This window comes from Pristiophorus japonicus, chromosome 4 (genome assembly GCF_044704955.1).
Source record: "Pristiophorus japonicus isolate sPriJap1 chromosome 4, sPriJap1.hap1, whole genome shotgun sequence".
Taxonomy (NCBI): Eukaryota; Metazoa; Chordata; class Chondrichthyes; family Pristiophoridae; genus Pristiophorus; species Pristiophorus japonicus.
The window spans coordinates 253965657-253990927 of NC_091980.1; the positions used below are offsets into that span (position 1 = coordinate 253965657).

Below are 25271 nucleotides of genomic sequence, written 5' to 3' on the forward strand. Positions count from 1 at the left end.
TAAACTGTCCTATCATTTTCCAGCTTTCAAAATGCAGAATTGGCACCAATAATCACTACTTTCTGATTTAGCCAGTTTTTTCTGACTTTTTTTCAACCTTGGTGTTGTCCTGTACGATGGACTTTGACTGTTCATCCTGATTGATTTATTTTTTTAATATCCCTGGATAGAATCCATTTTGATTTCTATGCTCATCAGCCAATCCATGAGTTTCAATTCTGGACCTGAGTTTCCAGGCTTCCAAGTGGCATCTCCTCTATCGCCGACTATACATTTAATTTGGAAAAGTCTGAGTTAGTTTACATTAGCCGCAGCCAGGGAAGACGAACTTAGAATGATACAGCACAGAAGCTCATTCAGCTCATCATGTCTGTGCCAGCTCTTTGAAAGAGCTATCCAATTAGTCCCTGCTCGTTCCCTATAACCCTGCAAAATTCTAATTTTCCAAATATACTATATATTCAATTCGCTTGCAAAAGTTACTATTGAATCTGCTTCCACCACCTTTTCAGGTAGTGCATTCCAGATCATCATAACTCACTGCGTCAGAAAAATTCTTCTAATTTGCCCCCCCTGGATTTTTTTGTCAATTGAGTCCAAGGCACAAAGGAAGCCTTTTTGTTTCCTTAGTGGTGTATTCATTAGTGATTATCCAAGTACAGGAAACGAGCTTCAATTGGAATTCAAGAAGTTAATCTTCAAATGGAAATAGTTTTCAAATATCCGATGAATTGGACAAATTTTATCCACCATGCAATGAGTTAGATTCAAGCTTTATTCAGGACCGCTCAAGCCCGTTTAAGGTACAAATATTATAACTGGAAGATGACTGCTAACTTTGAAATTGCTTTAGAATTTTGCTAATGTTCTGGAAATGGGGTTGAGCTCCAGTACTCAGGATGCACCTGGTTAATAGGCATTCACATCTCTCATTTCCGCTAGAGCTCCAGGTTCACATGAGGCAAACAACTGCTCTTTGGGAAGAAAATTTTATTTTTTTTTAAAACCTAAAATTTATCACATTAATCCCATGAGTGACAGACCATCAATCCCCGAGGACAAGACACGTTTTATTTAGGAGTCAGGGACTCGTACTTTATTTGAATAATCTGCAACGAGATCGTCTTTCTGCTGTAAACTCTAACCAGTGACCATCTGCATTTCTCATCTAATGACCAGTAAAAGGGAAATTCTAAGTCCTCTTGAAGGCAGACCTTACTGCCAACATATGCAAAGTGGTCCAAAAATGTGTCTTGCTGAAGTAAATAGTTTTATCTTCCCAGAAACATCCTGTTTCTGAAAGACATATTTCACTACCAAGTTAAAGAGCAAGCTTTATTTGGCTAGTTAAATATCTCTTGCTAATTTTTAGCTTCCAAATGACAGTTGATTACTGATCAGTCCATATCTCAGCCTCTTGAGCAATCGGTAGATCAAGCTCTAGCTGACAAGAAACCTTGGACTGTATATTTCTAGGGCAACAAAAATCACAACTAGTATGGGATACTAACACGAGATACAAAAATCTACATAAATCTTTGAGGAGAAATGTTCAGTTGACCATTGATATGGTGGATGCCTATCAGCCTATTTCTAGCATCCAATGTCAATCATCAGAGTTCTTTCTTGGAAAGCTCCATGTGCCTGTCAGCACCATGTTTGATCATCTGTACGCAGCCCTATATCCAAACATGGTTAACTAGCAAGATTTTGTAAAACCCATAACAATTTCAAAAGGTCCATTTGCCAATTTCTATGCTGTCCCTTACTCCAAGAAATATTCAGAGTACCTTTCTTAATTAAGAAAGTATAAACCAAGTCTTTTTTGACACGCAACCATACATTTTCAAATCATGAATTCTTTGGAGTTCATTTAGTAGCTATTGCAACCCTTGTCAATAAAAATTCTGAGGTGAGTACCTCCAGGCTCTGGTACATTAAAGGGGCTGAGAAAATTGGGCCTTTTATTCCTTTTGAGCTTGATTCATCTTGTATGTCTAAATCTCTTGTGCCTATGATATCCGTGCATCAAGTCAATGAGTTTTCCTAGATCGACGATGTTATTTGGTCTTTTGGTCAGGTCATTCCAGGACACTGAAACTCTTATTTAGAAGCATCTAAAAATTTCACCTTTCTAAAGATTCCAGTATGGAAATACTTTTTGCCACTACTCCTTCTGATATCAAGCATAGTTTTCATTGCACACACATCTTTAGAGTTTTGGCATGCTTTGCTGATGGGACTAAGGTTTGTGTAAATCTGGAGAGTTATCTGTTTAATAAGGCTTTAACCTTAACATCTCACCATATGCTTCTGCAAAGGTTGAGGAATTTATATCTTTGTGATGATCTGGCAGATCAATAACAGCTAGATTAAGTGAAAGCTCTTTCCACTCAAAAGTTGACCACTTTATGAGCATGTTTCAGAGCTGCTTTCGACTCTGATTTGTAAATTGTCCATGTGAAGTATCTTTTGCTAATCACTGCTACCTTAGTTAACTTGTAGTTGTATAAAAACAAAATGGTACTGCGATGGACTTCATTAAAGACTTATAGGATTCTATACTTAAATTTGTTTTTTTTTACTTAAATCAGTATTTTGAAGTTCAATACAATGCTGGTAAACTCTAGTAAAAGAACAGCATTGATTTTCATGAGGTGTGCATCATAGGATTGCAAAGTAGATAAGCTAATGTAATTGTTAACAGAACTGCTGTTGTCCATAAAAATGCTGTTGTACATTTCTGCAATGCACTTTGAGAAAGATGACACTATAAACATGCAAAGTTATTCAAAAGATCATTGAATACTGATTTAGCTGCCATTTCAAAAGTAACTTTCATTCGAAGACAATTTGATCTTGTTTTTTTTTTAAATTTCTTTTTAGAATCTGATCGGTTAGAACATCAACTTGAAAATGCAGTATCTCTCCGTCAAGATTTTGAGGAAACTACAAACAAAGTAAAAGCACTCGAAAAGCAGATTAAAGCACTTAAACAAGAAAAAGAAGAAAATCACAAGGTACCCAAGTTAAATTATTATTTTGACTATTACAAAAAAGACAGGCCTTGGTAGGTTATGAGTAAAAAGTAGTATGATTGAAATCTGAAGTTTTTAAAAAATTCATTCTTAGGATATGGGCATCGCTAACTCCTGAAGTCAGTAATGCTGTGGCATAGCCCGAAGTATTAAAATATTCCTATAGTATCCTAATACAGTATAAATAAAACAATGCAAATCCTTGAAATGTCATAAAAATATAAACTGCTTGAAATACACAGCAGGTCAGTCAGCAGCTGTGAAATGAAAAGACAGACTACAACATTTTATAGTGCAGACTATAATGCCAATACTGATGTACTTACTGACTGACTAGGTATTTTAGTGAAACATATGTAAATACTTTAAATATCCACCTTTGGATCACAAAATGTAATGTTCAAATTGCGGCGGGGTGGGGGGAGCGAAAACTCCAAAGGCACCACCACTCTTTGCATAGGCTATCAGTGAGCAAATAAGTTCTCGCTTTGTTGCCCACTGATGCATTTTAAACAAGACTATATAGTGTGAGTTCACACTGGATGTAGCGCAGCTCTTGCTTTCCGTCAAGCCAAGTTTGAAAAGGGCCAAAGTGATTCTTTGGGCTTCCTAGTAACTTTTTAAACTTGAAATGCTGTGAGAGAGGGATTGCTTTTGCTTACACTTTCCTAATATTGGAAATTAACCAACCTGGGACTAGAGCATGGACAGTGCTGCTTTGTCATTGAGCTTAATGCAATTGACAGTGTAACTCAGCTAACTGACAGGTGCCAGTTTGAAACTGGTATCTGTTGTATAATGGCAACTTAAGTTCTAGTAAATTCTTAAATTCTGCAAATTTATCTTTTGTATTAATGTAATGTCTATCTAACCTATAATTTTGATAGCAACTTGTTGAAACCCTTGAAAGACAAAAATCCCAAACTAAGGAATTGAAGGATGCACATCAGCAGAGGAAGATTGCAATGCAGGAGTTCTCCGAACTCAATGAACGAATGGCAGAGCTACGCTCACAAAAACAGAAGTTGTCCCGGCATCTCCGTGACAAGGAGGAAGAGTTGGAAGTAGCTATGCAGAAGATTGACACAATGCGTCAGGAAATCCGGAAAGCGGAGAGGGCCAGAAAGGAGGTAAGTTGCCAACAAACTAAAAGAATATGTTTATATTTTACGTTAGTCCTTAGAACATAGATGTTCAGAAAAATATTGGTCGCTGCATAGCACGAGTAATCTTATAAATTAACTTGCCACTTCTTATAAACTATTTATTGATCTTTACTCTGAAGAAATAAGTCCTATAAGGAAACTTGCCTGTTGACATAGACAAACCCGTCAGTGGGTTAGGAAAGAGCAACACAAGATACAAAGAAGCAGAAGGAGCATAGCAGTTGCAAAAATAATGAAGGGGATAGAATGATGAGCATGCTGATAATTATCATTGTAAATTGATTTGTTTTTCAACTTGTCATGGCTTCAAAAGTAACTTGTCCCCAACTGTTTGACAATTTGAACTCTTACCATTGGTTTGTGTCAAGTGTGTAAAGCATTTAGTGCAACTTTCTTCATCCTGGAAGCAGTCGACTTTGTTTCAGTGCCAAATCAAAGAACTGAACACAGCAAAAGGGTATTGGAGATGGTTGGCTGAGTAGAAGTGGAAAGAAAAGCGGCTGACACACAGAGATCACCTCAATTTCTCAGTTATGCTGTCTATTTCTTACTGCAATTCCTTACAAACGGTTCCTTTCCATCTGACTATAGCTTCATAATTGCCACATTGTATCTGTTACTCTGCTGAGCTTCAGATCTTTTTTCGCCCCTCTATCTCCAAGTGCCAGGCCAGAGTACTGCAACAGAAGAGATTTCAAAAACCTTCACTTATGTGGTCCTTGACAAATCAGCAGTGTCACAATTGAAGGCAATAGTAAGCAATTTTTACAAAAAGCACTTAAGTGGCAGTAGTAAAATAACTTCAAAATTTGAAACTCTGCAGCCCAACAGTACTGATTCAAGGTTTCTTTTCACCAAAACACACCTTCCTTTAAGTTCTGCCCCTCGAGCGGCCAGCTGCCCATCACTCATCCCCTAAAGCTGTCACTGTCATTGCCCAGCGCAGCTTCAGGGGGCAATACCCAATTTAGGGTTCGGGGCGCTATGCAAAGTGATGACGTCATCATTACTAGTGGAACGGGGTGCTACAGGTTACCGCTGCCGCTAAACTCCTGCCAAATTTAGCGGAAGTCATCAGCGACGCCACTCCCGGTCGCAAAGTCGCAAATTACCTGAATTTCTAGACCATAGTCTTATTCTTCTGAACAATATCGATTCCTCTTGCACCCTGGGCAGGATTTTTTTTGAGTATGAATGTTTATAAAAGACTTGTGAAGGTCTATCCCATTATTCCCTTTTGACAGTAAATACGAAAAGACAATACTTGACATGTAAAAGCCGTATGGTTATATGGAAACTGATGACATGAATATAACTTCCAAATATATTCTTCATTCCCATCCCTGCGCTCCCCACTCCCCCCAACACTCATTCTCTCCTCTCTTCTTCTGAATGCATTGACTTCCGACTCTCTTATTGGGTGTGATTCTATATACACCTGTCCTTCTTTCTCTCTTTCTCACCCCCCCCCCCCCCCCCCAAACATGTCCTGATTAATCACTCAAGTGGCCATTTTTATAGCTTTTCTAGTGGTTATTGACTGGAGGGTGGGGGAATAGAAACATAGAAATTAGGTGCAGGAGCAGGTCATTCGGCCCCTCGAGCCTGCACCGCCATTCAATAAGGTCATGGCTGATCATTCAACCTCAGTACCCCTTTCCTGCTTTCTCTCCATACCCCTTGATCCCTTTGGCCGTAAGGGCCATATCTAACTCCCTTTTGAATATACCTAATAAACTGGCCTCAACAACTTTCTGCAGTAGAGAATTTCACAGGTTAACCACTCTGAGTGAAGAAATTTATCCTCATCTCTGTCCTAAATGGCTTACCCCTTATTCTTAGACTGAATTCTTAGACCCCTGGTTCTGAAGCTCCCCAGCAACGGGAACATTCTTCCTGCCTCTAACCTGTCCAATCCCGTCAGAATTTTATATGTTTTTATGAGATTCTTTCTCATTCTTCTAAACTCTAGTGGATACAAGCCCAGTTGATCCAGTCTCTCCTCATGTCAGTCCTGCCATCCCAGGAATCAATCTGGTGAACCTTCACTGTACTCCCTCAATAACAAGAATGTCCTTCCTCAGATTAGGAGACCAAAACTGAACACAATATTCCAGGTGTGGCCTCACCAAAGCCCTGTGCAACTGCAGGAGGACCTCCCTGCTCCTATACTCAAATCCTCTAGCTATGAAGGCCAATATGCCATTTGTCACCTTCACTGCCTGCTGTACCTGCATGCCAAACTTCAATGACTGATGTACCATGACCCCCAGGTCTCGTTGCACCTCCCCTTTTCCTAATCTGTCACCATTCAGATAATAATCTGTCTTCCTGTTTTTGCCACCAAAGTGGATAACCTTACATTTATCCACATTATACTGCATCTGCCCACTTACCTAATCTATCCAAGTCACCCTGCAGCCTCTTAGCATCCTCCTCACAGCTCACACCGCCACCCAGCTTAGTGTCATCTGCAAACTTGGAGATATTACACTCAATTCCTTCATCCAAATCATTGATGTATATTGTAAATAGCTGGGGTCCCAGCACTGAGCCCTGTGGCATCCCACTGGTCACTGCCTGCCATTCTGAAAAGGACCCATTTATCCAGACTCTCTGCTGCCAACCAGTTTTCTATCCACATCAGTACATTACCCCCAATACTATGTGCTTTAATTTTGCACGCCAATCTCTTGTGTGGGACCTTGTCAAAACCTTTTGAAAGTCCAAATACACCATATCCACTGGTTCTCCCTTGTCCATTCTACTAGTTACATCCTCAAAAGATTCTGGAAGATTTGTCGAGGATGATTTCCCTTTCATAAATCCATGCTGACTTGGACCGATCCCGTCACTGCTTTCCAAATGCGCTGCTATTTCATCTTTAATAATTGATTCCAACATTTTCCCCACCACTGATGTCAGTCTATAATTTCCGGTTTTCTCTCTCCCTCTTTTTTTAAAGAGTGGTGTTACATTAGCTACCCTCCAGTCCATAGGAACTGATCCGGAGTCAATAGACTGTTGGAAAATGATCACCAATGCATCCACTATTTCTAGGGCCACTTCTTTAAGTACTCTGGGATGCAGCCTATCAGGCCCTGGGGATTTATCGGCCTTCAATCCCAAAAATTTCCCTAACACAATTTCCTGACTAATAAGGATTTCCTTCAGTTCTTCCTTTTCGCTAGACCCTCGAACCCCTATTAGTTCCGGAAGGTTATTTGTGTCTTCCTTAGTGAAGACAGATCCAAAGTATTTGTTCAATTCGTCTGCCATTTCTTTGTTCCCCATTATAAATTCACTTGATTCTGACTGCAAAGGACGTACTTCATTAATTAGTCTTCTCTAATCTTTATCTCTTCACATATCTATAGAAGCTTTTGCAGTCAGTTTTTATGTTCCCTGCAAGCTTCCTCTCATACTTTATTTTCTCCCTCCTAATTAGACCCTTTGTCCTCCTCTGCTGAATTCTAAATTTCTCCCAGTCCTCAGGTTTGCTGCTTTTTCTGGCCAATTTATTTGTCTCTTCCTTGGTTTTAACACTATCCCTAATTTCCTTTGTTAGCCATGGTTGAGCTACCTTCCCCATTTTATTTTTACTCCAGACAGGAATGTACAATGGTTGAGCATGATTCTGTCCTTGTCCACTTCCAGCAGAACAGTGTACCCTGGCCAATTTCATTCTTCTCCTCCTTTAATCCAGCCAATTGTAATGCCTACTGCTGCCTGATTGAGAACTGTTGATCCTGACTGTTTGAAATTTAGATTAACCACATCATATTCCCTAGAAGCACATGGCTTTTTACTTACTGAATCGCTGTGCTTTGGCATGATCCAAGTTTGCTAAAATATTACTCTTGTTTTAATGCTTTCACAAACTGAGTCAAGCCACTCATTGAAAGTGAATTTTCCTTCACTTAAATTTAACTTGCTATTTCTTCGTGATTGTACTGGGCCACATTTAATTTAATTGATTAAGGCATTGATGCAATCTTGTTATTTGGTAAACAGCAAAAGTATGTTATGCATTTAAAATGTGAATAATGTTGCCTAGGGATAGAACTGCAGTGGTAAATCTTATTGGAAAGTGCAGCACAATGCTCTCCACTTTATTGCAGCCAACATTTTTAGTCCTTTGAGCACTCGAACCTATTCCCAACTCTTCAGATGTTACAATTTTTTTGAATATCAAAATCATTTCATAATTTTCTAATGCTGCAAAATAGAATTTGAAAAATACACAGTGCTATTTAACATTTCTTAACACTTAGTTTAATTCAACAATATTAAAAATGTTGATTTTGTTGTTAAAACATTGTTGTGATTAATTATAATGTATACAAAAAGGATTGTGTATCAGTTTTGTGATGGAAAAAGTGAAATACAATGTTATGTGCAGGTTTGCAATGAGTAATTTATTTTCCCCTAGCTGGAAGCTCAATTGGAAGACTCAATCGCTGAAGCATCAAAGGAACGGAAGCTTCGAGAACACAGTGAGGCTTATTCCAAACAGCTGGAAAGTGAAGTGGAGGCATTAAAGGTCAGAATATATTGAAACAATGTCAAAGTTTTAATTAAGTAAATTACGTTTTTATATTGATATGAAGTAGAGGATAATTATAAAACAACCCCCACCCCAAAATGAATTCAAGAAGTTTTAACAATTTGTCTTCACTTATTCAGCTTCCATATCCAAATAAAATAAAAATACTGGGGCACTGTTGAGCATAAGATCCCAGCCTTTTTGCCCAGAGGAGGTGTGTAAAAGATAGGGTTCCAAGAGAGGATTTTTGTATGTTAAAAGTAGTCTCAACTATTTTCTTCCTACATGTTTAGCTGAAGCAAGGAGGTCGGACTGCTGGATCCAGTTTGCAGCACCAGCAAGAACTCTCCAAGGTAAAAGCAGAGCTGGAGAAGAAACTGGTTTTCTATGCGGAGGAACTGGTGAGGTGTGAAGCTGCTCATGGTACAGAAATTAAGAACCTTAAAAAGGAGATTCATGATTCAGATGCCCAACATTTAGCTCTGCAAAAAGATGTCATGATGCTAAAGGATAAATTGGAGAAAGCCAAAAGAGACAGGTAAATAGCCATAGTTGATTGCTAAGAACTATTTGCCTTATTAGTTGCTTTAAAATACATGTACACCACTTGCAGGAGCATTGCAAAAATGTTGGAAGTGTGAGAATTAATTTTGGGAGAGTAGGAGAAAAACACAATTAGAAACTGCCTTGATCAGGTTGGTCTTGGTAGAACATTAAAATTCTGTACCATGAAATGGGACATGGATTTGAACCCATACTGCTATACTCCCAATCTCTTATGTCAGTATGGGCAAGAGCACAGGTCAGGCGCTTCCTTATGGCAAGGAAAAGAGAATCATTCTGTGAGCAGTTCATCCTTCAATTGACCTCAACGCAAGCGGTGGGACCGGGGAATGAGGAGAAAATAACTAATCTGAAGGCATACCCTTATTTTAATAAATAGTGAAGAGTAAAATGTTTTATGGATAATTGTGACTTTATTTGACTTCTCATGATGGTTTTTTCTATCCAGTTACATTTATACAACTGTGCTTTTAATCAGCACAGTCTCTTGCATTTGCTTGACACACATGAATTGCTCTTGATTATTTATGTTTGCTTATATATTAATGTTTGTGGTGCACTCTAATTCTAAAGGTGGTCAGCCTAAATAGAATTATGTACTTGTGTGAAATTTGGGCCTGCAATGTATATAGAGAAAAATTGGAAACCTTGAAACTTCTGCTGGTTGTCCAATATTTTGTTGCAAAAACATGAAATATTTACTGAGCCCTTCAAAGAATCCAGTCAAAAATGTCAGATTAAAATTTTAAATTGTAATTGTGAAGATTTAGACAATGCATTCAAGAAAAGTTTTTATTTTTTGCTGTTATCTGAATTTTCTACTTTTGATCATTGGTAACAACAACTAATGTTCAAACCCAAGTGAATCTAATTTCCAGTAAAGCACTGAGGGATGGAATTTGGTCAGCATTTCCACCACGTTTTTGGTGATAGTCGTATTTTTTGGTGGAATACCACCCAGTGCGAGTTTGATCAAAGTGTTCCGCCGGCGGTTTCGAAATAATGCTGGGGAGCGGACCGCTGGCATGCAACACCGGAAAAACTGCTTCCGCCCAAGTTTGGTGGCAGCGGTGACCCGTAGTCGAGGAGAAAAAAAATGCCCAAGAGAAACCAGCCGGAGCAGCCCTTCAATCAGCGATAGGTATGAAACCCTGCAACAACAAAAAAGGTAAGTTAAAATTTTTGTTTTAATTCTTTTGCAGCGATTCAGTGGAAAAGGGTCCTGTGAATGTGATCCTATTTTTTTTTATTTTCTGTTTCTTTGAAAAATATTTTTGTGTTTTCCCCCCTCCTAGGCCCAACTAGCATCCTCAGACTAAATTTTACTAAAATATGACTGAATTTGACCAGAATCGCGTTTTCCGCCGAGAATCCATGTGGAACACCGATCTTTCCCGCCGAGCGGATTTTTTTTACATTTGTTAATTTTCTGCTGATCTTAATTAAATAATCATAGCGGTTTTTTTCGCTGGTGATCGGGTGGTGGTGGTTTTTGACCAAATTCCAGCCCTTAGGGCCCAAGTTTCGGGCCGCGCCTAAAACGGCGCAGCCCCAACCTGGACGCCTGTTTTTCGCGCCACAAAGTGCGCCTAAAAAAAACTTAGATTCTCCGGCTCCCTGGAGGCCCTCTGGAGCCGGGCGCGGCGCAGCACGTTGTGTAGGGGGCGGAGCTAGGTCCCTGCGCTGAAAACAGTGCCGGGACCTCTGCACATGTGTGCTACAGTGGGCGCGCATGTGCAGTAGCTCCAGGCGCCCAAAACTGTGTGGGAGGGGCCCGAAGCACGCAGCCCCTAGCCCTGGCCGAATGGCCTCACTGGGGCTGCGTGCATAAGTCTGCCTCCCACGCCCAGATCCTGCTTCTCCTGACCCGACCCGACCCGACTCCCTCTCTCTCTCTCTCTCTCTCTCTCTCTCTCTCTCTCTCTCTCTCTCTTTTCTCCCCCCCCCCCCCCCCCCCCCCCCACCCCCGGACCCGACCCGCGCTTCCCCCCTCCCCCCACCCGACCTGACCTCTCCTTCCCACCACCACCCCCCGACCCGACTCGACCCCCCCCCCCGGACGGAACCGACCTGTCCGACCAGCGCTCCCTCCCTACCTGAACCAACCCCCCCCCCCCCCCGCCCCCGCCGGCGGACCCGACCCACGCTCCCCCCGACCCGGGCCCCGGACCCGACCTAATGCCACCTACCTGTAAAATCTGGTGCTGGGGACGGGCCCGGCCCGTTCAGCCTCCCTCCCCCTTCTCCTTCCCCCCCCCCCCCTCTCTCTCCTTTCCCCCCTTCTCCTTCCCCCCCTTCTCCTTTCCCCCCCCCTTCTCCTTTCCCCCCCCCTTCTCCTTTCCTGCCCCCTTCTCCTTCCCCCCTTCTCCTTTCTTCCTTCCCCCCTTCTCCTTTCTCCTTTCCCCCCCTTCTCCTTTCCCCCCCCTTCTCCTTTCCCCCCTTCTCCTTTCCCCCCCTTCTCCTTTCCTCCCCCCTTCTCCTTTCCTCCCCCCTTCTCCTTTCCTCCCCCCTTCTCCTTTCCTCCCCCCTTCTCCTTTCCTCCCCCCTTCTCCTTTCCTCCCCCCTTCTCCTTTCCTCCCCCCTTCTCCTTTCCTCCCCCCTTCTCCTTTCCTCCCCCCTTCTCCTTTCCTCCCCCCTTCTCCTTTCCTCCCCCCTTCTCCTTTCCTCCCCCCTTCTCCGTTCCCCCCCTTCTCCGTTCCCCCCCTTCTCCGTTCCCCCCCTTCTCCGTTCCCCCCCTTCTCCGTTCCCCCCCTTCTCCGTTCTCCCCCCTTCTCCTTTCCCCCCCTTCTCCTTTCCCCCCCTCTTCTCCTTTCTCCCCCCACTTCTCGTTCCCTGTCTCCTCTCCCTCCCCCCTTCTCTTTCCTTTCTCTTCTTCCCCCCCCCCCGTCCCCTTCTCTTCTCCCCCCTTTCCCCTTCTCTTCCCTTTCCCCCCTTTCCCCTTCTCCTCTCTCCCCCTTTCCCCTTCTCCTCTCTCCCCCTTTCCCCTTCTCCTCTCTCCCCCTTTCCCCTTCTCCTCTCTCCCCCTTTCCCCTTCTCCTCTCTCCCCCTTTCCCCTTCTCCTCTCTCCCCCTTTCCCCTTCTCCTCTCTCCCCCTTTCCCCTTCTCCTCTCTCCCCCTTTCCCCTTCTCCTCTCTCCCCCTTTCCCCTTCTCCTCTCTCCCCCTTTCCCCTTCTCCTCTCTCCCCCTTTCCCCTTCTCCTCTCTCCCCCTTTCCCCTTCTCCTCTCTCCCCCTTTCCCCTTCTCCTCTCTCCCCCTTTCCCCTTCTCCTCTCTCCCCCTTTCCCCTTCTCCTCTCTCCCCCTTTCCCCTTCTCCTCTCTCCCCCTTTCCCCTTCTCCTCTCTCCCCCTTTCCCCTTCTCCTCTCTCCCCCTTTCCCCTTCTCCTCTCTCCCCCTTTCCCCTTCTCCTCTCTCCCCCTTTCCCCTTCTCCTCTCTCCCCCTTTCCCCTTCTCCTCTCTCCCCCTTTCCCCTTCTCCTCTCTCCCCCTTTCCCCTTCTCCTCTCTCCCCCTTTCCCCTTCTCCTCTCTCCCCCTTTCCCCTTCTCCTCTCTCCCCCTTTCCCCTTCTCCTCTCTCCCCCTTTCCCCTTCTCCTCTCTCCCCCTTTCCCCTTCTCCTCTCTCCCCCTTTCCCCTTCTCCTCTCTCCCCCTTTCCCCTTCTCCTCTCTCCCCCTTTCCCCTTCTCCTCTCTCCCCCTTTCCCCTTCTCCTCTCTCCCCCTTTCCCCTTCTCCTCTCTCCCCCTTTCCCCTTCTCCTCTCTCCCCCTTTCCCCTTCTCCTCTCTCCCCCTTTCCCCTTCTCCTCTCTCCCCCTTTCCCCTTCTCCTCTCTCCCCCTTTCCCCTTCTCCTCTCTCCCCCTTTCCCCTTCTCCTCTCTCCCCCTTTCCCCTTCTCCTCTCTCCCCCTTTCCCCTTCTCCTCTCTCCCCCTTTCCCCTTCTCCTCTCTCCCCCTTTCCCCTTCTCCTCTCTCCCCCTTTCCCCTTCTCCTCTCTCCCCCTTTCCCCTTCTCCTCTCTCCCCCTTTCCCCTTCTCCTCTCTCCCCCTTTCCCCTTCTCCTCTCTCCCCCTTTCCCCTTCTCCTCTCTCCCCCTTTCCCCTTCTCCTCTCTCCCCCTTTCCCCTTCTCCTCTCTCCCCCTTTCCCCTTCTCCTCTCTCCCCCTTTCCCCTTCTCCTCTCTCCCCCTTTCCCCTTCTCCTCTCTCCCCCTTTCCCCTTGCTGTCAGAAACACAGACACTAACAGACAGAGGGTGAGAGAGACACACAGTCAGAGAGATAGAGACACTGACAGAGACACACTGGGGGTGGGGGGGGGCATTCCAGCACGCTGTTGGAGGGCTCCCGGTGCTGCAGTCGGTAAGTAGAAAATGTTTTATTTATTGATTTAAAAAATTATTTCTTCTTAATTTTTTTTGATTGATTTATTGGTTGATTTATTGATCTTTTTAGCATTTATTATTGATGATGGCTCTTTATTTGTAAAACTGAAGTGTTTAATGTTTGTTAACTTCCCTTTAACCCCCCCCCCCCCCATTCCCTACGCCTGATTTGTAACCTATGCCTGATTTTCTAAAGTGTAGACAAGGTTTTTTCGAGCGTACAAAAATCTTCACTTACTCCATTCTAAGTTAGTTTGGAGTAAGTTTTCCCTGCCGAAACTTTGAAAACAGGCGTAAGTGGCCGGACACACCACCTTTTGAAAATAAAATTCTGTTCCAAAGTAAAACTATTCTAACTGACTCGAACTGGAGCAAACTAAATGCCGAGAATTTGAATTTCTAAGATACTCCGTTATACACCAGTTGCTCCAAAAAATTAGGAGCAACTGAGGCCGAAACTTGGGCCCATGGTTTGGACAATATTCAAAAATCCATTGAACAAACATACATTTAGTATAACAGGATGTTGGGTTTGTAAATGTTTCGGGTTAAATTTATTGCAGATTTTCAGATTTATTTCATTATTAATATATCTATGTACTTGGTTGTTTGGGAGCAATTCAGTGACTTGCTTTCTGTGCAAGTATTAAGTGTAATGCTTTTCAGATTTAAAAAATCACATTACAGTTACTAGATCATTATGTATTTTGAACCGTTGGACTTGTTGTAAAATTATGCTTAGTTTATGCTACAATTTTTGTGTATGTTGAATCATCATCATCATAGGCAGTCCCTCGAAATCGAGGAAGACTTGCTTCCACTCAGTGAGTTCTCAGGTGACTGTACAGCCCAATACGGGAATTACAGTCTCTGTCACAGGTGGGACACTCGTTGAAGGAAAGGGTGGGTGGGGAGTCTGGTTTGCTGCATGCTCCTTCCGCTGCCTGCGCTTGTTTTCTGCATGCTCTCAGCGATGTGACTCGAGGTGCTCAGCGCCCTTCCGGATGCTCTTCCTCCACTTAGGGTGGTCTTTGGCCAGGGATTCCCAGGTGTCGGTGGGAATGTTGCACTTTATCAAGGAGGCTTTGATGGTGTCCTTGAAACGTTTCCTCTGCCCACCTGGTGATCGCTTGGCGTGAAGGAGTTCCGAGTTGAGCGCTTGCTTTGGGAGTCTTGTGTCAGGCATGCTGACGATATGGCCCGCCCAATGGTTGAGTGTCGTCAGTGCTTCGATGCTGGGGATGTTGGCTTGATTGAGAACACTGACATTGGTGCATCTATCCTCCCAGGGGATTTGCAGGATCTTGCAATTTCTCCAGTGATTTGAGGTGTCTACTGAATATGGTCAACGTCTCTAAGCCATATAGGAGGGCGAGTATCACTACAGCCCTGTAGACCATAAGCTTGGTGCCAGATTTGAGGTCCTGGTCTTCGAACACACTCCTCCTCAGGTGACTGAAGGCTGCACTGATGCACTAGAGGTGGTGTTCGACATCGTCGTCGATGTCTGCCCTTGCTGATGGTAGGCTCCCGAGGTATGGAAAGTGGTCCACGTTGGAACATAAGAATTAGGAAGGAGTAGGCCATCTAGCCCCTCGAGCCTGCTCCACCATTCAACAAGATCATGGCTGATCTGGCCATGGACTCAGCTCCACTTACCAGCCCGCTCCCCATAACCTTTAATTCCCTTATTGGTTAAAAATCTATCTATCTGTGACTTGAATACATTCAATGAGCTAGCCTCAACTGCTTTCTTGGGCAGACAATTCCACAGATTCACAACCCTCTGGGAGAAGAAATTCCTTCTCAACTCGGTTTTAAATGGGCTCCCCCGTATTTTGAGGCTGTGCCCCCTAGTTCTAGTCTCCCCGACCAGTGGAAACAACCTATCTGCCTCTATCTTGTCTATCCCTTTCATTATTTTAAATGTTTGTATAAGATCACCCCTCATCCTTCTGAACTCCAACGAGTAAAGACCCAGTCTACTCAATCTATCATCATAAGGTAACCCCCTCATCTCCGGAATCAGCCTAGTGAATCGTGTCTGTACCCCCTTCAAGGCTAGTATATCCTTCCTTAAGTAAGGTGACCAAAACTGCACGCAGTACTCCAGATGCGGCCTCACCAATACCCTGTACAGTTGCAGAATGGCAGGCAGTGACTAGTGGGGTACCGCAAGGTTCTGTGCTGGGGCCCCAGCTGTTTACACTGTACATTAATGATTTAGACGAGGGGATTAAATATAGTATCTCCAAATTTGCGGATGACACTAAGTTGGGTGGCAGTGTGAGCTGCGAGGAGGATGCAGAGTGACTTGGATAGGTTAGGTGAGTGGGCAAATGCATGGCAGATGAAGTATAATGTGGATAAATGTGAGGTTATCCACTTTGGTGGTAAAAACAGAGACAGACTTATCTGAATGGTGACAGATTAGGAAAAGGGGAGGTGCAACGAGACCTGGGTGTCATGGTACATCAGTCATTGAAGGTTGGCATGCAGGTACAGCAGGCGGTTAAGAAAGCAAATGGCATGTTGGCCTTCATAGCGAGGGGATTTGAGTACAGGGGCAGGGAGGTGTTGCTACAGTTGTACAGGGCCTTGGTGAGGCCACACCTGGAGTATTGTGTACAGTTTTGGTCTCCTAAACTGAGGAAGGACATTCTTGCTATAGAGAGAGTGCAGCGAAGGTTCACCAGACTGATTCCCGGGATGGTGGGACTGACCTATCAAGGAAGACTGGATCAACTGGGCTTGTATTCACTGGAGTTCAGAAGAATGAGAGGGGACCTCATAGAAACGTTTAAAATTCTGCTGGGTTTAGACAGGTTAGATGCAGAAAAAATGTTCCCAATGTTGAGGAAGTCGAGAACCAGGGGTCACAGTTTAAGGATAAGGGGTAAGCCATTTAGGACCGAGATGAGGAGAAACTTCTTCACCCAGAGAGTGGTGAACCTGTGGAATTCTCTACCACAGAAAGCTGTTGAGGCCAATTCACTAAATATATTCAAAAAGGAGTTAGATGAAGTCCTTACTACTAGGGGAATCAAGGGGTATGGCGAGAAAGCAGGAATGGGGTACTGAAGTTGCATGTTCAGCCATGAACTCATTGAATGGCGGTTTGGCTGGAAGGGCCAAATGGCCTACTCCTGCACCTATTTTCTATGTTTCTATGCAGCAGGACCTCCCTGCTTCTGTACTCCATCCCTCTCTCAATGAAGATCAACATTCCATTCGCCTTCCTGATTACCTGCTGCACCTGCAAACTCACTTTTTGGGATTCATGCACAAGGACCCCCAGGTCCCTCTGCACCGCAGCATGTTGTAATTTCTCCCCATTCAAATAATACCTTTTACTGTTTTATTATTCCAAGGTGGATGACCTCACATTTTCCGACGTTGTATTCCATCTGTCAAACCTTAGCCCATTCGCTAAACCTATCTAAATCTCTTTGCAGCCTCTGTGTCCTCTACACAACCCACTTTCCCACTAATCTTTGTGTCATCTGCAAATTTTGTTACACTGCACTCTGTCCCCTCTTCCAGGTCATCTATATATATTGTAAACAGTTGTGGTCCCAGCACCGATCCCTGTGGCACATCACTAACCGCTGATTTCCAACCCGAAAAGGACCCATTTATCCCGACTCTCTGCTTTCTGTTAGCCAGCCAATTCTCTATCCATGCGAATACATTTCCTCTGACTCCGCGTACCTTTATCTTCTGCAGTAACCTTTTGTGTGGCACCTTATCGAATGCCTTTTGGAAATATAAATACACCACATCCATCGGTACACCTCTATCCACCATGCTCGTTATATCCTCAAAGAATTCCAGTAAATTAGTTAAACATGATTTCCCCTTCATGAATCAATGTTGCGTCTGCTTGATTGCACTATTCCTATCTAGATGTCCCGCTATTTCTTCCTTAATAGTTTCAAGCATTTTCCCCACTAGAGATGTTAAACTAACTGGCCTATAGTTACCTGCCTTTTGTCTGCCCCCTTTTTTAAACAGAGGCGTTACATTAGCTGCTTTCCAATCCGCTGGTACCTCCCCAGAGTCCAGAGAATTTTGGTAGATTATAACAAATACATCTGCTATAACTTCTGCCATCTCTTTTAATACCCAAGGCTGCATTTCATCAAGACCAGGGGACTTGTCTACCTTGAGTCCCATTAGCCTGTCCAGCACTACCTCCCTAGAGATAGTGATTGTCTCAAGGTTCTCCCTTCCCACATTCCCGTGACCAGCAATCTTTGGCATGGTTTTTGTGTCTTCCACTGTGAAGACCGAAGCAAAATAATTGTTTAAGGTCTCAGCCATTTCCACATTTCCTATTATTAAATCCCCCTTCTCATCTTCTAAGGGACCAACATTTACTTTAGTCACTCTTTTCCGTTTTATATATCGGTAAAAGCTTTTACTATCTGTTTTTATGTTTTGCGCAAGTTTACTTTCGTAATCTATCTTTCCTTTCTTTATTGCTTTCTTAGTCATTCTTTGCTGTCGTTTAAAATTTTCCCAATTTTCTAGTTTCCCACTAACCTTGGCCACCTTATAGGCATTGGTTTTTAATTTGATACGCTCCTTTATTTCCTTGGTTATCCACGGCTGGTTATCCCTTCTCTTACCGCCCTTCTTTTTCACTGGAATATATTTTTGTTGAGCACTATGAAAGAGCTCCTTAAAAGTCCTCCACTGTTCCTCAGTTGTACCACCGTTTAGTCTGTGTTCCCAGCCTACTTTAGCTAACTCTGCCCTCATCCCACTGTAGTCCCCTTTGTTTAAGCATAGTACGCTCGTTTGAGACACTACTTCCTCACCCTCAATCTGTATTACAAATTCAACCATACTGTGATCACTCATTCCGAGAGGATCCTTTACTCGGAAATCGTTTATTATTCCTGTCTCATTACACAGGACCAGATCTAAGATAGCTTGCTCCCTTGTAGGTTCTGTAACATACTGTTCTAAGAAACAATCCCGTATGCATTCTATGAATTCCTCCTCCAGGCTACCCCGTGCGATTTGATTTGACCAATCGATATGTAGGTTAAAATACCCCATGATTACTGCCGTTCCTTTTTCACATGCCTCCATTATTCCCTTGATTATTGTCCGCCCCACCGTGAAGTTATTATTTGGGGGCCTATAAACTACGCCCACCAGTGACTTTTTCCCCTTACTATCTCTAATCTCCACCTACAATGATTCAACATTTTGTTCATTAGAGCCAATATCATCTCTCACAACTGCCCTGATATCATCCTTTATTAACAGAGCTACCCCACCTCCTTTCCCTTCTTGTCTATCCTTCCGAATTGTCTGATACCCCTGTATGTTTAATTCCCAGTCTTGGCCACCCTGCAACCACATTTCTGTAATGGCCACCAAATCATACCCATATGTAATGATTTGTGCCGTCCAAGGCCATGTCGTGGATTTTGATGACCGGGGGGCAGTGCTGTGTGGCGGGGTCAGGTTGGTGGAGGACCTTTGTCTTATGGATGTTTAGTGTAAGGCCCATGCTTCCCTCAGTGAAGATATTGACGATGGCTTGGAGTTCAGCCTCTGTGCGCAGACGCAAGCGTCGTCCGTGTACTGTAGTTCGATGACAGAGGATGGGACGGTCTTGGATCTAGTCTGGAGGCGACGATGGTTGAGCAGGTTCCCACTGGTTCTATAGTTTAGTTCCACTCCAGCGGGGAGCTTGTTGAACATGTGATGGAGCATTGCAGTGTGGAAGATCGAGAAGAGGGTTGGCACGATGACGCAGCCCTGTTTGACCCTGGTCCGGATGTGGATTGGGTCTCTGGTGGATCTGTCGGTCAGGATCATGGCTTGCATGTCGTCGTGGAGCAGGCAGAGGATGGCGACAAACTTTTGGGGGCAGCTGAAACGGCTCCATAGTCCCTCGCGGTTAACAGTGTCAAAGGCCTTTGTGAGGTCAAAGGCAGCCATGTACAATTGTTGGTGCTGTTCCCTGAATTTCTCTTGTAGTGAAGCTGCACTGAGTAGTGAATGATTAATCTTCTATCTGAGCCTTTGAGTATAATTTGGATAAGTAAGAGACTTGCCTTACATATCTAGCCCTAGCTTTAAATCCCAACGTGTGTGATTGTGATGTTTTTGGGTGTAACTGTCTCTTGCAGACCATTGTCTATATTCGTCATCATCATCATTGTTGGACATTGTAATGAGGCATCAGAAAAGACCCACATAAAGGATAATTGAACAAATAAATTGGCAATTTATGGCAATTTTTTTTTTTAAAGCTGAATATATCTATTTTCTTGTGTACAGGCACAATGAGATGGAAGAAACTCTGGGTGAACTGAAAAAGAAGTATGAATGTGAACGCAGCATGCTTATTGAAGAGAACAAGAAATTTTCAGTTGACAATGATCGAGTAAGTCACTTACTTCACCTTTGCTATTTACTTCAGTATTATTGTCGTCCTGTGTACCTGAATTAAGGTAAATGTTCTTCGCAAAAATATGTCTAATTACCCATACATTCATTTTTGATGTAGAGTATTATCAGATGCATATATTTATAACACCAGGTTTGGACAGGAGTTCATTTTGGGTAGGAAACTAGTAATTTGATCTTTTGAAATAAGTCTATCAAAAAACATCAGCAACTTCCTAGGTTTTTCTGATGCTGCACATTGCTGCTGGCCCTGTTTTATTGCATTTTTGCTCCAGCCTTGCGAGTTATGGCCCTGCAAGGATAGGACTCATACTAAGGAATTGGTCAAAAGATACAACCTAATCCAGTTAGGATCAGTCAACTTTTTCTGTACTGTTGTAGATGTTCTAAATCCCAGGAAAAACAAATATTGATCTGTTTATATGATGCATACTGGCCATGCAAATTACTTGTAATAAGTGACAGATTAATTCTATTAAACAATACAGTAGCAGCTTTATGCAATTGCATGCTGTTCTGTTCTTAGCTGTTTACCTGAAATGTTTTACAAATGATTTAAAAACAAAGACTACTTTTATTTTTTAAAAACTCTGCTTTTGTCAACTATCATAATTACTGATAACGAATGAGATCCCAGCCAGTACAGTAATTGGCTCACTGCAGTTGATCTTGATGGTCCTGGGCATGCAATAGGAAAATAAGCCTGGGTTCTCACTCCTGATAGTTATTCAATAATATCTGCTGGGAGGTGCACATGTATGGACATTGGCTGAGGGTAGGGTGAGGCTTTTCTATATTTTATTAAAAAAATTAAATATGTCCAACTTGTTACAAACTCATATGTACTACCAGATTATTAGGCATTTAATCTAATTGAGTTTTTGAGCTTCTCTGATAGAGTTTTTGCTGGATTAGAAAATGTTTTGCTTTAATGCAAATTTATGATAAAATTCTATTTGCACACAATATTCACACACTCTACATTTGAAAATATTTGTGTATTCCCTATTTATGAATTACAGCCTTTGATTTTCAGATGTGTACATTTGTGGACAAGCTTACAGCACAGAACAGACGACTTGAAGATGAATTGCAGGACCTGGCAGCCAGAAAAGAGTCAGTGGCTCACTGGGAAGCTCAAATTGCAGAGATTATACAGTGGTGTGTATTAGTATTCCTTTAAAAATAGAACTGTTTCACTACCACTGTTGTAGACATTTATGTGATTGTGTTCCCTGTAATGTCTGTAGGTTCTATTGGTATTCTTTGTGTATTTATTATAAATCATTATATAACAAGGAGACTTTCTCTTTATTTGCACACATGTAAATAAGACTGCTGCTACTTAGTACTTTGTATTTTCAAATGCTTTAGTGTACTGATTCCTGATTAATCTCGAGAGTATTTGAATTTTGTATTGGTTGAGCAGGAAGAATATTAGTTAAAACAGTCAATTTTTTTGTAAAACAGTTTCCTTAATCACAGAAAATTTATGCCTTTTATGTTTGTCTACCCATAGAATACACTCTCGCTTCTTTCAAATTGTTTTAAATTTGAATGGCTAGTTATAAAACTATGAAAACTAGAATAACAAGCAAATATTTATGGATTAAAACCTTTGTTATATAATTTAAATTGGGATGGAAGATTGTGTATGTAATAGTTTACCAGAACACATTAAGGAGCCTCAAAGCCTTGTTTTTTTTCAAATTATTAGGGTGAGTGATGAGAAGGACGCAAGAGGATACTTGCAGGCTCTGGCATCCAAGATGACCGAAGAACTTGAATCACTGCGCAATTCCAGTCTAGGTTCAAGAACACTGGTATGATTGTAATAGTCATTCACTCTGATTTAAATGAGTCCTGATCATTATAATCTTTCATTTTGTTTTTACTGAAGAAAGAATGTGAGTCTTTCAACAAATGGATATAATTTATATTAGAAATATTAATTCAGCCTTGTGAAAATCATCTTGGGTGTAGAAAAATATAGGTTGTATGTTAAAACACCATTTATGGACAAATAATCTTGCACACAAGAAAAGTAGTGAATGTACTTTTCTACATCTAATAACATTTTACCTGTGATTAATCTGTGGATTTACTTGATCAACAAATCATGAAGAAAACTATTTTTTATCAAACATCAATATATTGCTTTGTGCCTATACTTGGTAAATTTAACTGTTAAATCTCTAATCCTATATAATGATACAAATACATGATAGTATAAAATATTTCTGCAGAAAATAGCATATTATGGTCACCGACCATCTACAACCTGAGGGAAATGTGCTGCGATTTTATTTCTACATAGTTGATCATGGAGTAACAAATGAAATTCAGCAAAATACAAAGCTGATTTGACTTTTAACTATTGGAGAGCTTTCACCATCAATGCTCCTTTTAGGAATCTGTTGTGTATATATAATTGTTGTAATTGTATTTAAAAAGTGATTGCTGATGTCACCAACATAGCTTAGAATTTACTGAGCTCAATAATATGAGAAGCCAAAGTAACATCAGTAATTGCCATCAGTCCATGAAACAGGGTGTTTCAAAGATGTGTTAATTCAGCTCCCTCACTTTTGGGACTGGTAACTTCTCCAGGCTAATATTATTTAGACAAACCGTTATGTTAATTCCTATGTCTTATTATTTTACTCTTCCAGGATCCGCTGTGGAAAGTGAGACGCAGCGCAAAGTTGGATATGTCAGCTAGATTAGAACTACAGTCAGCTCTTGAAGCAGAAATACGTGCTAAGCAGTTAGTACAGGAAGAGCTCAGTAGAGTGAAAGCTACCAACATGGCATTTGAGAGGTATGATTTTCATTATCATCCTGGTGCTGGATTTATGGTACATGTGTTCAGTAGCACTGCTATTCATCTCCCATGGCATTGCTCATAGAATTGAATAGGCCTCCACAGATGTCGCCTTTGACCACTCAGTAGCCACCATAAATCAGAAGAATAAAATAGGATGTTCATAAACTCAGCTCCAGACTTCTGCAAGCTGCCCTGTAACCACATGTTAGATTTTCACCTTGAACTTTTACATGTTTTAACGTTATTTGACCGTAAACTTTCAGTTGTAACTTTTAAATAGTCAACTTAGTCGCAACAAGGATAGAACTTAGCAAGGATAGAAGTAAATGGGCTTGATCTGATAGCTATTATGGAGACCTGGTTGCAGAGTGACCAAGGTTGGGAACTAAATATTCCAGGATACTTGACTTCTAGAAGAATTAGGCAGAATGGAAAATAAAGGATCGGATAAGGACCGACGAGAGAAAGGACCTTTGCTCAGAAAATCAAGATGTAGGATCACTTTGGGTGGAACTAAGAAACAACAAGAGGCAGAAAACACTGGTGGGAATAGTTTATAGGCCTCCTAACAGTAGTTGTAGTGTCGGACGCAGTATAAATCAGGAAATTAGAGTTGCATGTAACTGGGGTAATACAGTAATCATGGAGGACTTTAATTTTTATATAGACTGGACAAACCAAATTTGCAGTAATAGTGCAGAGGGCGAGTTCATGGAATGCATTCAAAATAGTTTTCTAGATCACTTTGTCGAGGGACCAATTAGGGAGCAGACTATTTTAGATCTAATATTGCACAATGAGACAGGGTTAATTAATAACCTTGTAGTAAAGGAGCCTCTGAGGAACAGTGATCATAACATGATGGAATTTTATGTTGAGTTTGAGTTTTTTATTCGTTCCGGGATGTGGGCGTCGCAGGCAAGGCCAGCATTTATTGCCCATCCCTAATTGCCTTCTCAAGGACAATGGAACAAGCTGCCATTTCATGTGGTGGATGCAGACTCGTTGAATTCCTTCAAACGAAAGAAGGATTTGTTTCTGACGGAGATCACCTCTTACAGAAGGTAGGTACTGCAAGGAATTTAATGGCCAGAGTGATCTCTTGCACTAGTTTTGATCGCCTAGATGGGTCGGAGAGGAATTTCCCAGATTTTTTTCCCCAAATTGACCTGGGTTTTTAATCTGGTTTTTTGCCTCTCCCAGGAGATCACATGGTTTCGGGTGGGGTGGAATGTATATGTTGTGATACACAAGGTATCGTAATTGTCTGGGAGAGGCTCGATGGACCAGATGATCTTTACCTGTCCGTCATTGTTCGTATGTTCGTACATCCCGGAACGAATAAAAAAAAAACATAGGTATGAGAGGTGAGTTGACTAAGGTAGGTTGGGAAACTAGATGAAAAGATAGGACGGTAGATAAACAATAACAAACATTTTTTTTAAATTCATAATTCACAATGAATATAAGTTCCCTTAAGGAATAAAAACACCACGGGAAAATGATCCAGCCGTGGCTAACAAGAGAAGTTCAAAATAGTATCAGATTAAAGGAAGAGGCTTACAATGTGGCCGAAAAGAATAGTAAGCCTACGGTTGGGAGAATTTGAGAATTCAGCAAAGGAGGACCAAGAAATTAATAGAGAAAATGGAACATGAGAATAAACTAGCAAGAGACATATTGTAAAAGCTCTAAGTATATAAAAAGGAAGAGATTAGCAAAAGTAAACATGGGTCCCTTGTAGGCAGAGACGGGAGAAATTATAATGCGGAATAAGGAAATGGCAGACATTAAACAAATACTTTTGCATCTGTCTTCACAGAAGCAGACACAAAAAACATTCTGGAAATAGCGGGGAACCAAGGATCTAGTGAGAATGAGGAACTTAAAGAAATAGTACTGGAGAAATTAATGGGACTAAAAGTCAACAAATCCCCTGGACATAAGAACATAAGAATTAGGAACAGGAGTAGGCCATCTAGCCCCTCGAGCCTGCTCCGCCATTCAATAAGATCGTGGCTGATCTGGCCATGGACTCAGCTCCACTTACCCGCCCTCTCCCCGCAACCCTTATTGGTTAAAAATCTATCTATCTGTGACTTGAATACATTCAATGAGCTAGCCTCAACTGCTTCCTTGGGCAGACAATTCCACAGATTCACAACCCCCTGGGAGAAGAAATTCCTTCTCAACTTGGTTTTAAATAGGCTCCCCTGTATTTTGAGGCTGTGCCCCCTAGTTCTAGTCTCCCCGACCAGTGGAAACAACCTATCTGCCTCTAACCCTAACCCTAACCCTTTCATTATTTTAAACGTTTCTATAAGATTACC

The 25271-nt window shown here is 42.4% G+C and overlaps 1 protein-coding gene across 4 annotated transcripts in view; it reads left to right on the top strand.

Moving 5' to 3' along the window:
* The window catches only part of cdc42bpb (CDC42 binding protein kinase beta (DMPK-like)), a 236186-nt gene that overhangs the window by 168514 nt on the left and 42401 nt on the right, over window positions 1-25271 (top strand). For all 4 annotated transcript variants that reach the window (XM_070879336.1, XM_070879333.1, XM_070879334.1 and 1 more), the window contains exons 12-19: window positions 2887-3020; window positions 3926-4168; window positions 8637-8747; window positions 9044-9288; window positions 19986-20091; window positions 21151-21275; window positions 21832-21937; window positions 22787-22935. In XM_070879336.1, the coding sequence (XP_070735437.1) occupies window positions 2887-3020; window positions 3926-4168; window positions 8637-8747; window positions 9044-9288; window positions 19986-20091; window positions 21151-21275; window positions 21832-21937; window positions 22787-22935 (1219 nt within the window). The remainder of the gene's footprint in view (window positions 1-2886; window positions 3021-3925; window positions 4169-8636; window positions 8748-9043; window positions 9289-19985; window positions 20092-21150; window positions 21276-21831; window positions 21938-22786; window positions 22936-25271) is intronic.